This window comes from Mirounga angustirostris, unplaced genomic scaffold (assembly GCF_029215605.1).
Source record: "Mirounga angustirostris isolate CCGP_5_RB_7025 unplaced genomic scaffold, mMirAng1.0.hap1 SCAF_6, whole genome shotgun sequence".
In the NCBI taxonomy this organism is placed as follows: Eukaryota; Metazoa; Chordata; class Mammalia; order Carnivora; family Phocidae; genus Mirounga; species Mirounga angustirostris.
In genome coordinates this window covers 61,241,503-61,256,458 of record NW_026991714.1, presented here as the reverse complement: position 1 = coordinate 61,256,458, position 14,956 = coordinate 61,241,503, and the positions used below count along the sequence as shown (strand labels likewise).

The 14,956-nt window shown below is 41.2% G+C and overlaps 1 protein-coding gene across 1 annotated transcript in view; it reads left to right on the top strand.

Annotated features, from left to right (window-relative positions):
* PLD5 (phospholipase D family member 5) overlaps positions 1-14,956 on the top strand; it is a 405,754-nt gene that overhangs the window by 365,907 nt on the left and 24,891 nt on the right. The window contains exons 6-7 of the mRNA XM_045879152.2: positions 2,471-2,668; positions 10,644-10,780. Coding sequence (XP_045735108.1) covers positions 2,471-2,668; positions 10,644-10,780 — 335 coding nt within the window. The remainder of the gene's footprint in view (positions 1-2,470; positions 2,669-10,643; positions 10,781-14,956) is intronic.

The following is a 14,956-nucleotide window of genomic DNA, read 5'->3' as shown; positions in this document are numbered from 1 at the left end:
GTTTGCTGAGAGGAGTAGACAAAGACTGAGAAATGGGAGACTTCCCTAAGGCCTCGTATCTGGTTGGTGCAAGACTTAGACTTCTGTCTACCATCTTTGGCCTCAGTTTCCTGATGGTGGCCCAGGCAAGACCAGAGAACATGGGCCCCCTGGATGTCAAGGAGGCCCTGATCCTGGGGACAGCTACTTACCCACATGGGAGCCAGATCTCAGCTTCTCCACCCCCCACCCCAGACAAAAAGCATGGTTATACCTGCTGAACTAGTATAAAAGTTGAGAAACAGTGAAATGCTCAAGGCTTCCCTGGAGAAGGTTATGCGGCAGTGTTGATTCAACCTGCAAAAAGGTACAAAAGCATGAAGGTCAGATGCAGAGCTGAATATTCCTGAGACCCTGTCAGCAAACAGCAGGGCGGGCTCTGTCTTCAACGTGAAATAAGATTAGCAATCATTAGCGGTTACCCTAGACAGTTTTTTGAAATCTCTGAGATTAGAAAACACATAGGAACATGTAAGTCTTGCACCTGGATCCTGTCAAGGCCCGGGGGCTGCATGCCCCAGCTCCTTCACCCTGTCTTCTGTCTCTGCACACAGCCAAGAGGACCTTTCCAATTCACAGACTGGTCATGCCCCTACCCTCATTGCCTGCTTCCCCATGACCTTCAGCATAAATGTTAAGTTGTTTATCCCAGCTTGAAGGCCCCTGAGGATCTGCCATCCCTGTCCCTACAGTTTTACCCGGAAAAACATATTTACACATGCACACACACACGTTCTCCCTAGCTCACTCCACTTTAGCCTCCCAGCACTGATTATATTCCCCCCCTGCCATGAGCCGCAGTGCCTTTGCATGTGCCTGACACACCCCTTCTGCTCTGCCTCCACCCGCTTTCTTAACCTCTAATTGCCCTTAATGTGTTTGTACATCCAGTTCTAGGAAGCTGTACTAAAGAGGTACTTGCGCAAGTGCACAAAGATATATGCATAAGGATACTCATTGCTTTATTTCTTGCATTACAGAAAAATAGGGCAAGTCCATCAGCAGGTGAAGTAGCATGTATGAATCTATTCTGTAGTCACTGTGGGATGGTAGAATAATGCCAGGCGAGTATAGATGCATGGGGAAAGACCTTCAGGGCACACTGTATTAGGGAGTCCTAGGGGGTCCTCTATAGCAGGTGATGTCTTCTGTAATCTTGAGTAGAGTGTTCAGTGGGGAGCTGGAAGGCATAGGAGAGGAGTTTAACATCAGCAGACCCGGGTGTCCCTAGCACACCCCTCCCTGTGTATTCAGATCACAGAGCATGTATCCTTGTGCTGTTCTTTTACAACCCACTTTTTGCTGTGTCACTTTGATTGACTAAATTAGAAAGCATCTGTAACTTTTACAAAGTGATCCTGGACTCAGATGAAGCTGGTGCTATGTTCCTGGGTGTACTCCATCAAAGGTCAGAAACCTGCATTCAGATTCTCAATCTGTTGCTGGCTAGGTCTCTCACTTGGGGCAAGTATCTTTGCCTGTCTGCCTGAGTTTTCCCTCCCTCATCTGTGCATCGTGGGAGGTAGAAGAAATCCTCTCTGTGGTCTCTTCATCACAAGAATGCATTGGTGCATTCCTCTTGAGGTTCGTGTCATTTTCATAGGAGTCACTTATCTGTTAACATATTTTGTATTGTTAACAAATAATTTGTGAGTGTCAAGTCCTAGGTGCTGTTCTGAGCCTTTTAAATGTACTGACCATTCTAAAAGCATCTAGCAGCAGTGTGGAATAAATACTACTAACTCTGTGTTGTAGAAGGAGAATGAGGCCTGGAGATTATGTGTCTTGCCCAGCAAAGTCACGCAGCTAGAAAGCCATAGGACCGAGCACGATTCCAGGCAGTTTGACTTCAGAACCCGTGATCTAAACCATTCCCTGAAGCTGCCCTTAAAACCCTTCCTTTATATTGCTGCATGATTTAAGGATTCATACAAAATAATATTTTAAGAAAATGAATCTGAAGAGCTGATATGAAAAATGGAGGTGGAGAAGTCCGGGTGGCTCAGTTTGTTAAGCGTCTGCCTTCGGCTCAAGTCATGATCCCAGGGTCCTGGGATCGAGACCCCCATAGGGCTCCCTGCTCTCCGTGGGGAGTTTGCTTCTCCCTCTGCCCTTCACCCTGCTCATGCTTGTGCTTGCTCTCTCTCTCTCTCTCTCTGAAATAAGTAAAATCTAAAAAAAAGAAAAGAAAAATGGAGGTGAATATGGAAAAGATCCCAAATGCAAAATTGCAAGCCAAAGTTCTCCTTAAATATTGAAGCACTTTCTACTGCATCACTTCTATATCCCATGCTGTGACTATATCTACACACTTCTGAATAACAGCTGCAAGAGAAGAAGTCACCACGACTGCATTCTTGTGCATCTTTTCCCTCTGAAAATAGTATCATCAGTTGTATACACATCGATGCTTTCTATTTTAATTCCACAGATGAAAGAGCTCGGTGTCATCTTCTACAACTGCAGCTGCCTGGTCCTGGACTTACAAAGGATATTCGCTCTGTACAGCTCATTAAAATTCAAGAACAGAGTGCCTCAGACCTGGTCCAAGAGGCTCTATGGTGTCTATGACAACGAGAAGAAATTGCAGCTTCAGTTGAACGAAACCAAATCTCAAGCCTTTGTGTCGGTGAGTCCTTGCCCTCTTGCTCCTCCTTCCTCCCAAGTTGGAATGTTTGAGTGTGATCTGGTGCTGGGCAAACCTGAATTCTAAAGATCAGTTCTGTCCCATCCCTTGAAGAGGTAAGATACACCCGCTCTTAGGCCCAACCATATGCTGTCCCCAGTGATGAGAACAATAAAGAACGTTAATACTCATTCCAACTCCTGATACTTTGCGTTACCTGTTTTGATCGCCACTGTCCTCTGTTAAGGTAGACCCAGCTTTGTGAGCCTGTCACACACGAAGGTATTGAGGCTTATCTTCCAGCACAAAGACCCTCAGATGGCAGGTGACAAGAGAGGCACCAGCTCCCAGGTCTCCTGACACCGGGTCCTATTTTCGATGCCCTACCTCAGTGATTCTCAGGCTTGTTTTTTAGCAATGGAATCCTCCTTTGACGAAACAAATCTGAGGGAACCCCAGTGTGCAAAAACAGATAAAAGGAAAGCTGTTTGTACCTCACTGAGGCTGAGGGCAGAGCACAGCCTCAGGCCCCTGTCTACACTGAAAACCACCGCCCATTGCCCCGCACCCACCCCCGGCTGCCCACACACCACAGCTGTCCCACAATGTCACTGGGAATGGGCAATGTGAATATCTGTGCCTATGGCCCTGGTCCCCACACTTTAATTAAGAATTGATTGGGGAGCCTGTTTAAAATGCAGATTTAGAGCCCCCACCCTTACCCAGGATCTGAGCCACAGGATTGGGGTGAGACCTTAGAATTTTGTTTTGAAGCAGGCTTCTAAATTGATCCTAGTGCTCAGATAAACTTCTTAAAACCGTGCTCCCAATTCAACATGCCGATCCTCCACTGACAACAGTGCTTTTATACCAGCAACTTTTTATTTTATTATGTTATGTTAATCCCCATACATTACATCATTAGTTTTAGATGTAGTGTTCCATGATTCATTGTTTGTGCATAACACTCAGTGCCCCATGTAGAGCGTGCCCTCTTTAATACCCATCACCAGGCTAACCCATCCCCCCACCCCCCTCCCCTCTAGAAACCTCGGTTTGTTCCTCAGAGTCCATCGTCTCTCAGGGTTTGTCTCTGGCAACTTTAATATTGCCTAAGAGCTTCTCACTGAAAAGGGAGTTCTCTCCTTTTTGCTAATTAAAATGAAAACACAATCTGAAAATTTAGACATGTAGCAATTGAGACAAAAGAGGATGTTTTTTGTCTTAAGGTGTTTGTCTTAACAAATTCATATAAATGTGAATAGCAGAACACAGACTGAAAGATTTTCTTCAAACCAAGCTAAAACAAAATTTTTTTTTTTTTCTTTAATACTCAGGAGGCCCACAGTGCAACAACAAGGAGCATATTGTATAGGGCATTTTCCGAGCAGAATTATTTCATGTGTTCAATTTCATTTCCTCTCAAGACAACCCTATAAGACAAGAAGGCCAGCTGTTATTCTGAATTTGTAGTGAGTAGCCATAAGAAATTTGCCAAACAGGGTCCTAGAGGGGAGGGGGTGGGAGGATGGGTTAGCCTGGTGATGGGTATTAAAGAGGGCACGTTCTGCATGGAGCACTGGGTGTTATGCACAAACAATGAATCATGGAACACTACATCAAAAACTAATGATGTAATGTATGGTGATTAACATAACATAATAAAATTAAAAAAAGAGGGCGCCTGGGTGGCTCAGTTGGTTAAGCAACTGCCTTCGGCTCAGGTCATGATCCTGGAGTCCCGGGATCGAGTCCCGCATCAGGCTCCCTGCTCGGCAGGGAGTCTGCTTCTCCCTCTGATCCTCCCCCTCTCATGCTTTCTGTCTCCCATTCTCTCTCAGATAAATAAATAAAATCTTAAAAAGAAAAAAAAAAAATTACTAAAAAAAAAAAGAAAAAAAATTAAAAAAAGAAAAAAAGAAAGAAATTTGCCAAGGAACCCTTAATCCAGAAGGTAACAGGGTGACATGACACCCCAAGGACACTTACTCAACCAGCTCCAGTAAAACAGATTGAAAGCAGCAAAGAATAGATGAATTATCAGCAGATTTCAGACAATTGCCGGATTTTGAATTTATGGTTTGAATCTTAGAGATAGATGAATGTGGGTTTTGCGTACATTTACATTCTGACGCTTAAAAAGCTGGGGGAGTCCCTTTTGTTGATCCCAAAATTAGCATACCTGCCCCAGAGAGAAGGCCAGTCCTTTAATAAAACCTACTAAAACGCAGGTCTTTGTATTCTAGGGCAGATTTACAAATTTCTTTTTATTAAACGATTTGCCACAAAATAAGTAGAGTTTTGAAACATGCCTCCAGGTATAGTCTTTTAAACTATATAATGTCTATGCTTTCTATTTTTGTTTATTATATTATTTTAACCTATTATTTTATTTTCTACTTCCTATTAATATCAAGCCTACTTTTGAATTTCAATTCAACAGATATTAATTGAATACCATTTTTGCAGAGGTATAAAATCTTGCAGGTATAGGGGCGCCTGGGTGGCTCAGTCGTTAAGCGCCTGCCTTCGGCTCAGGTCATGATCCCAGGGTCCTGGGACCGAGCCCGGCATCGGGCTCCCTGCTTGGTGGGAGGCCTGCTGTCCCTCTCCCACTCCCCCTGCTTGTGTTCCCTCTCTCACTGTGTCTCTCTCTGTCAAATAAATAAATAAAATCTTAAAAAAAAAAAATCTTGCAGGTATAAAATAAAGTCAGACCCCCTGCCATTGGAATTGGTATCGTTTGCCCAAAGCTCCTTGATCTCACCCCTGTTGTAGCATTTATCACATTCTCATAACTGTTTATTGATCATCTCTCCCACTATTTAAAAGCTTCCAAAGGCCATATACTGGACCATCTTCATCACTGGCATTCCCAGCATGTTACTCACAGCTCCCTAAGAGCAGCAATAAATGTGGGATTGGTTTTATTAGTAGTAATTTTAATAAGAAGTTCTAGGATGCATATAATTTTCTGAGTAATACATGCCAAACAAATGTCAAGACAGATTTATTTAAATTCAAAGTATTTGTTGTAAAATATCTTAAAATAGTATATTTTTATAAATTCACAGTCCCAAGACTAAATGAACACATGCACGCAAAAATATTATTGAAGACCTTAAGAATTACCATTCCCCAAATTAGATTTTGGATGATTAATAACTTAGCATGGTTAAATATAAATTTTAAGTTATGATATAAACATGGATTATTTCTAGTTTTCTCATGGAACACAAAGAGACGCTTGGTGAGATTTAAGTCTGTGATCTCTAATCACTTGGGGCCACATAGTTTCGATTTTCTTAACATTTCCCATTGAAATCAGAAACAGGAACCATAGTTGGCTGAGTTTTTGTCTTATCTTGTAGATTTCTTTTTAGAGCCCTGGAGATTATAAATTTGCTTTCCAAGATCAAGACTAGTTGGTTCAAGGTCTGTTCTTTTTTTTTTTTTTTTTAAGATTTTATTTATTTATTTGAGAGAGCTAGCAAGAGAGGGCATGAGCAGGGGGCAGAGGGAGAAGCAGGCTCCCCACGGAGCAGGGAGCCCTACTTGGGACTCGATCCCAGGACCCTGGGATCATGACCTGAGCCAAAGGCAGACGCTTAACCGATGGAGCTACCCGGGTGTCCCTCGAGGTCTGTTCTTATTGATCTGGCTGCTAGACAGATCTCATTTCTCGTTACTGTGTCTTCCACCCATCCAGTCATGTGTATTAAGATGCATTTAGTGAGTGAGTGCAGACATTAAGTAGATTGTGGTGCTGTTATAGTCCCCTACGCATTTTTAATTACTTTTTAATAGCTTTATTGAGAGAGACTTTACATTCCATGAAATTCATCTTTCCAAAGTATATGATTCAGTGGGTTTTGGTGTAGTCAGAGCTGTGCAACTATCTCCACCATCTAATTTAGAATATTGTCATCACCACAAAGAAAACACCACACCCATTAAGGGTCACTCTCCATATTCCCCTTCCCCCAGCCCCTGGCAACCACTCGTCTCCTGTCTGTCTCTTAGGGTTCTCCTTTCTCTAGCATTTCATATAAATGGAATAAGACAGTATGTAGTCTTTTTTTTTAAGATTTACTTATTTGTTTGAGAGAGAGCACAGGAGGGAGCAGAGGGAGAGGGAGAGAGAGAATCTCAAGCAGACTCCCCACTGAGCAAGGAGCCTGACATGGGGCTCGATCTCATGACCCTGAGATTATGACCTGAGCCAAAATCAAGAGTCAGACGCTTAACCAACTGAGCCATCCAGGCGCCCCAACAGTATGTCATCTTTTGTAATTGACTCCTTTCACTTAGTATAATGTTCTCAAAGTCCATTAATGTTACAGCATGAATCAGTATGTCATTCCTTTTTTATGGTCAAATGATATTCCACTGTATGGATACATCACATTTGGTTTATTCGTCCATCAGTTGATGAACATTTGGGTGTTTCTATCTTCTGGCTCCTGTGAAGAATGCTGCTTTGAACCTTCACATACAAGGTTTTATTTGAATACCTGTTTCCAGTGCTTTGGGGTGTATACTCAGGAGCAGCACTGTTGGGTGATATGATAACTCTGTGCTGAACATTTTGAGAGACTGACAAACCGTTCTCCAAACTGGCTGTCTCATTTTACAGTTCCAACAGCAATAAATGACAGCTCCAGTTTCTCCACATCTTTGCCAAAATGCTTGTTATTTTCTATTTTATTTCACCCCTCCTGGTGGGTGTGTGGGTGTGAAATGGTATGTCACTGTGGTTTTTATTTGTATATTTTAATGTGTTCATTGGCCAGTTGTTTATCTTTTTTGAGACATGTCTATTCAATTCTTTGCCCACTTTTCAAATTAGTTTACTTGGACTTTTATTATTGAGTTGTAAGAGTTCTTATACATTCTGCATATGTCCTTTATCAGATACACAATTTGCAAATATTTTCTCCCATTCCGTGGGCCAGCTTTTTTGTTTAATATATTTTAACTTATATATTCTTGGGATGGAGTATGGCCTTTTTACAAACCAGGGAACTGTTGTGAAATAAATCAGAAGCCTGCTAAGGCAAGTATTTAATGAATATACAAAACAAGTTTTGTGCATGTATAAGGCACTGATTGATCTAAGAGAGAAACATACTGCCTAGAAGCAGGTGCAGGAGATCACTTGAGTGGTGAAAGGTCATCACAGAGCCGAAACAAAGAGAAGGATCTGTCTTCCTGCTCTTTCCCATAATAAAGGAGTGCACAGTGCAAGGCTCAGAAAATTAATTCAGGACCAATAAGAGGGAAACTGAACAGCCTTCTCTCTAATTAAACTATTGGAACTAGTTAATTTCCTCTGCCTGATCAGTAGATCATTCTTTGTGGTGGTGTTCATTCACTTACACTTTAAGCAAACGTTTTGAAGCCATTAGTATATCCAGATACTATTTTCAAAGGTAGCAGACTCTAAACACACCATCAAGCACCACCATACCCCCGGGGCTGGGGAACTGACACAACTAGTCCTGCATTTCCCTAATAAACACACGGAGCACCTGCCATGCTCTAGGCATCAGGTTCGGCAATGGGACCATGGGAAACAATGCGACCTGGCAAGTGCAAATAAAGAGCCATTCCCATGTGGATGGAAATACCTATCGTGAACCAAGTCCACTGGGGGTGGAGGTTGGGGGAGTCACTCAGACCTGTGACGCTGACTAATTTAAGAAGCACTCTCATGCTCGGTCCACTGATACTGATCTATAACACGTGCTAGGAGTGGCACGGAGATAACGAGGTGCTGGAAATATGAAACCCAACGGTGCACAAGCTAGTGCCGAAGCACCCAGACAGATGAAGGCAACAGCATGCAATGGGTGCTCGAATGAAGCACTGTGAAGCAAGCGTCTTATTTGGGCCACTGACATATGCCGAGTGGCTAGACTAGAGCTGGAGCATGGCAGGCACTTAGTAGTATTTGCTGAATGAATGAGGGCAAGCACAGAAGAGAGGCTCTGAGCCCAGACAATGTGAGAGGTGTGTTCTGTTATTAACCCCCCCACTCCCTTAGGGCATGAGGCTCAGCAAGCAGAAGGGACACAGCTGAGACGCTGTAGGCTCTAAATGCCGGAGCCTGGCCTGAATCACCAAAAGGCGCAATGTCCAGACTTGCAGGATAAGTGCAAACGTGATGAGACCGATGACTCTATGCCTCAATTTGTTCCTCCCTGAAACCAAAACTAGTTTTGGGAACACACAAGGAAGTCCAGGAAACTCCTGAAACAAAAACATGGGCATTGGGCCATGTGTCAGGGCTGGCTGAGGGTCTCGTCTGGAGCTAATATTTAAAGCAGACCCAACAGGCTGAGCTGAAATTAAGTAATTTCAATACTGAATGTATTGATGGAAATAGAAAAATGAGTGAATACCACCCCTAAATTCCAGCAAGTGCAAGTAATTATCCGTTGAATAGGCTAAATAATATCACAGACAAATCATATTATGGGAGGAGACAGAGAAGGGAGAAGGAGCCTCTGGGTGGGGAAATAAAGAGGTTTCACAGAGGGGCTTGCCCTTGAGCTGGAACTTAGAAAAAGCATAGGACTCTGATGGGCAAGAATAGGGAAACATGGGCCAGAAATGCTGGCAGGAGCAAACGCACAGGGCAGACAGATGGGAGCAAGGCCATTACTTCTTCCCTTTGGGGCATGGAGGGTGTAGTGGCCAGTCCAGGAGGGAGGCAGGAGGCCATAGATACATCCCTCCAACGAGTTCAGGCTGGATTCCCAGACACCAGGAATGCTGGGCCTGACGTGTGTGTGTGTGTGTGTGTGTGTGTTTACATCATGGTGACAAGGAAATGATGTGTAAAAGCCCCAGCAAGAGCACTAGGGTCTGGATGGGAGGAACGGCAGTCAGGAGGGAGAGGGAGACCCAGGAGATGCTGTAGAAGCAGGAGCACCTGTCCCGGGGACAGGTGGAGTATCCGAGATGCATGTGCTGGGGAAAGGGTGGAGGACAGCACTTAGTTTCGACTGTTTTATTTTTTATTACTTTTGTGTGGGTTTTTTTTGTTATTTTTCACTTGTTTCTGTTCTTTTATGTTTTTCATGAGGGTTTTTGTTTTGTTTTGTTTTTGTTTTTTTTGGTATTAGTCTTTTTAAAAGACTTGGAAGCTCATCATTCCAAAAGAAAAATAATTTAATTGATCAAAAACTCAATCTGATAGTCAGCTGCTGAGGTGACTTTCTGAGCAGGGATGCCTGGAGGGTGTGTGGCCTTGACCAGGCTCCTTTCCTGCCCCCCACACTCCACAGCCATCTCGGTTGGGCATCCAGAACAACCGCTTAGTCATCCCTCTGTCTAAGCGGGGATGGGGCTGCCCAGCAGCGCAGTGCAGGGAGTTCCTGAGTTTTGGATGAGGGACCCAATACTGCCATGGCAGGCAGTTCCAGAAACCATGTATTCAGACTTTCGGTATAAAGCACCCCTCGGATTATGGGTCCCACTCCACTTGTCACTGCGTTATGCCTGTCAGGGGAAGACAATATTTCCATGGCCATATCACCTTTCTAATGAAATGACTTTTTGAGTAAATTGGTTGCAGTATGTGTATTGTATATATTATACAGTACTGCCTGAGAAAATTAGCAGCTCTGCATGACAGGGCATTCGCCAGAGTCCCCTAAGTTTAGAGCTACAGTGCTCCTCCCAAAATGAGAGGTGTGGGTATTGAAAGCAAGAATTCCCTCCCAAAGCAGACGTAAGGGGACAGCCTGGAGACCCATCCTGCCACACCTTCATCTGAACATGCCTCAACTATGCTAGGATCGCATACATAACTTGTCTGATCTCATCAAGAACTGGAAAGGTGATGTGCAAAACTTGACTTACAAGCCAAGATCCATTAAAACACCTTAAAAAAAAAAAAGGCAACAAAAAAGAGAAAGGCCCAGCTGACAAAAATTAATCCTCTGAAAGTTTGGTTTTTGTGTCTTCACAGAATTCTCCCAAACTCTTTTGCCCTAAAAACAGAAGCTTCGATATCGACGCTATCTATAGTGTGATAGATGATGCCAAACAATACGTATACATCGCTGTCACGGACTACCTGCCTATCTCCAGCACAAGCACCAAAAGGTCAGTGAGTGCATAACGGCGTCTTAGAACCCAGCCTCCGGGGCCAGGCACAAACGGGGGACCACGAGAAACCAGCCTGGGCCCTGACATGCTCTCAGTTCACCTCAGGTCGCTCACCATTCAGAACTCCTCGGTGTGCATTTGCACCTTACCCGTGATGCATGGGTCCGTTTGAAGGGCTTAGGGTCTCACCCTGCAAAAGTTCCTCAGTGCTTCCCCTTAATAGGCACGGGAACGACTTTAGAATGAAGATCAGGGTGCTGTCAACTTGTAAGATATTTGAAAATTAAAATAAATAATAAAAATTATTCCGAAAAAAATATGTCTTGAAAATTATTAGTTCGCAGGTGTCCCTGAAGGACATACTGACCCTGAGCAAGCCTGGCAAGATTTTCCTTGGGGGAGACGTCATTTTGTTGTATTCATGCCAGTCTTCATTAAATGCTAAACTTTCATATGCTTTCAACCTCAAGGAGAAGGAAACTCAGAATGTGTATGTTCTCAGTCAATCCATTCCTCTGTATGAGGAAGAAAGCATTTTAAAAATGAAGGGATTTTTCAATAATTTATCACTGTTTGGGGCAAAAAAAAACTTGAAATAAATGTAGGGGCAGAATGTATGCCCCTCAATAGTTACATGCATAAATGCGTGGCTATGCCCCAAATGTTTCCTGCTTTTGCTTTCTTGCTGGGAATGCAGAGATTTGGGTGCTTGTGTTTTGAATAACTCATTTAATCCAGGAAAAGTTTTCAAAGTACACTTTCTGGGAGTACAACTTGAGACCTTTTTAATTTGGAAAATTACAATTTCAAAATAACCATTTACTGAGGTTAAATGATTAAGCGTGCTCTGTCTTGCTTGAATATTTTTCATGTTGCCAACCCCACATATGCATAATGTGCAGCTTCCTTATGCAAATGGCTGTAGGATTGTGAAAGCATGTTTCTCCCAGAAAGTGGTCTCCCATAATGACAGTCAAAAAGCATTTTAAGCTGCAGGAGACTTTAAAACACTTTTACTTTAAAATATGGTACACCCCTTGAATATTCATAGGTTTTTACCCATATACTTTTACATGTTTTCTATCCCTCCTTTTTATTTTCCTCCTGTTTATTGTGTATTTTGTTTGAGATTTCATTTTAGATGTCAACCTCACTTGGGGAAGATTTTGAAACATAATAGATAGGTTTTGCCTGATTTTTCCATTATTGAGAAGGAGAATAAGGTCAAGTTAATGGACTTATGTTAGTATGAGATGATGATTTTTTAGGATTGACAAAACCTTCATTCCATGAAGTCCCAGGAACAAAATTAAGCTCCTTTGTGGCCAGGGGGGAGGGAGTTAGCATGGAGAATCTAAAATATCTTGGAAATGCAAAAGTTAGAGAAAACTAAAAGAATGATAAAGAATGAAAAACTCACCTGAAATTTTGCATTCGGGTTATTAATCTCCCATTTCAGTTGTTAGTCAAAGAACGGTTCTTTTATTGGACTTACAATACGTCAGAGCTGACACTGCTGTCAGGCATTCTAATGAAAAGTCATCAGAGACAGAAGAAATAGTTCAAACATCCAAGTTATAATTAAATTCTTAAGAACAAAAAAAAAAATGGAAAACCCCTGAGAAAAGACACTGAAGTTTGTATCAGCTGAGGAAGTCTATTTGGTTTGCTTTTTGTTTGTTTTGGTGTGTTTTATTGCTGTGAGTGGGGGCACAACTTCATAATTTGTGCTGAAATATAACAACATAGCCACATATAGCCACACTTTTTCTTTTTTTCATAGTCTTACCAAATGAAAACAACAGACTGTTTTAAGCATTTAATTGCCCCACTCATAAATCTGAAAGTATGACAATTAAAATCTCAGCTGTAACTGTATTAGCTCTTGCCTTACTTTAAAGTAAATATTCTAATCACCTTTAACTTTTTTTTTATCAAGTGTAAGTGGGTTTTACATATTTCCTAATTGTAAACATGCCAATGACATGTCTCTGTCCATTATTCATTTGTGGCAAAACATTCTTTTTTGATAGTGTAAAAAAAATAAGAAAGCAAGCTAGGTCTTTCAGGTTTGAAAGACAACTTCTGAATAACATTACCTCTAACCAGTCTGTAAGAAAATTTTTTTCTGTTTTATTTGTACATATTAAACTTCCTTTTCATTAATTAAAAAAAAAGAATGAAAAAAATTTATGAAAAAAAAATTAAAAGTCAGCCTAGCTACTTATCTTTTACATTGTCCTGGAGAAATTTTTCAGGAGTGAATTCAACTTGAATAAACAAATAGACTTTATCAAATATCAGTGTGTTAATATGCTACAGACTTAACTTTTAGTCTACACACTGCTAGACATCCAAATGAAAGGAAAAATTCACATGCTCCCAAAGTATAAATGGTTGGTAACATGTAAAAAAATATATATACATCATCATTTAGCAGCAATGTTAGAAGTAACTTCTACTTTTCAGAGAAGTAGAAAGTGAACAGAACAATGATACATGGCTAAATAGATCCTGCAGTAAAAAATCAGAGGCCCTATTTCAGTTCTTCTTGTGTTAGCAATCAAGTGCTGTTTCTTTAAGCAATTCACTTATTTATTTGGTTCACAGTTTGGGGTTGTTCATTATTTATTTCCTCAGTTACATGAAATACATCTTTCAGGAGGAAATCAGTAAAAGGGTGAAGGAACAATAAAAATGTAGGCTGGCAGCCAAGAATACTCTCTGGCAAAGTTACCTTTCAGATGTGAAAAAGAAATAAAGACTTTCCCAGAAAAACAAAAGCTGAGGGAGTTCACCACCACTAGACCTGCCTTACAAGAAATGTTGAAAGGAGCTCTTTAAGCTGAAACAAAGAAACAAACAAACAAAAAAATGAAAGTACACAAAATTCTGATTAAGGTGATAAACAAGCAGTCGGAATTAGAATATCGTAACTCTTTTAACTCTTTTTTGGAATAGTATATTAAACTTAACTATATCCTAAATGTTAAAGGAAAAGAGCATTAAAATAACTATGCCTACTATAAACTTGGTGATGAAATCATAGCATACAAAGAGGTAATTTGTGACATCAAAAATATAAGAGGAGAGGAGTAAAAGAATGATAAGTGAAGAAAAGTAAAGTGCTATCAGCATAGAAAAGACTTTTTTTCTATGAGATGCTTTATGTAAACCTCATGGTAACTACATGGCAAAAATCTAGAGCAGAGACATAAACATAAATGGGGGGAGAACGAGCAAATCCCATCCTGGAAAACCACCAACTGGCAAAAGTCAATGGAAACAAAGAAAAAGAAACATGGAAAGACAAAATAACCAGAAGGCAGAAGATAAAAAAGCCAGTAGTAAGTGCTTACATGTTAGTAATCACCCTCAGCGAAAATGGATTGAACTCACCAATCAAAAGGCACAGAGTGGCTGGATGGATAAAAAAGCAAATATGCTGCCTACAGGGGACTCACTTTAGCTCTAGAGACACATACAGGTTCAAAGTGAAGGAATGCAAGATGATATTCCAAGCAAACAGAAATGAAAAGAAGGCAAGCGTAATCATACTTATATCAGACAGAATAGACCTCAAGCCAAAAAGGGTCACAAGAGACAAAGAAGGTCATTATATAATGACAAGAGGGCCACTATATCAAGAAGATAGAGCAATCATAAATATACATGCTTGCTACCAACACTGGAACTTCAAAACATACTAAGCAATTTGGGAGAAATAGACAATAATACAGTAATTGTAGGGGACTCTAATACCCCACCATCAGCAATGGATAAATCACCCAGACAGAAAGTCAACAAGAAATTGTTGCTGTTGAACTTGGCTTTAGAATAAATGGACTTAGCAGAACATTACACCCAACAGCAGCAGAATACACATTCTTCTCAAGTGCACTTGGAACATTCTCCAGGATAAATCACATGTTAGGCCACAAAAACAAATCTTAGCAAATTTAAGAAAGTTGAAATCATACCAACTATCTTCTCTGACCACAATCATATGAAACTAGAAATCAACAAGAGGAAAGTAAAAAGATCTACAAATATGTGAAACTAAACACACTTCTAAACACCTTTTGGGTCAAAGGAGAAATCAAAAAGGAAATAAAAAATTGTCTTGAAAACACAACATATCAAATATTATGGGATGCATAAAAGCAGATCCAA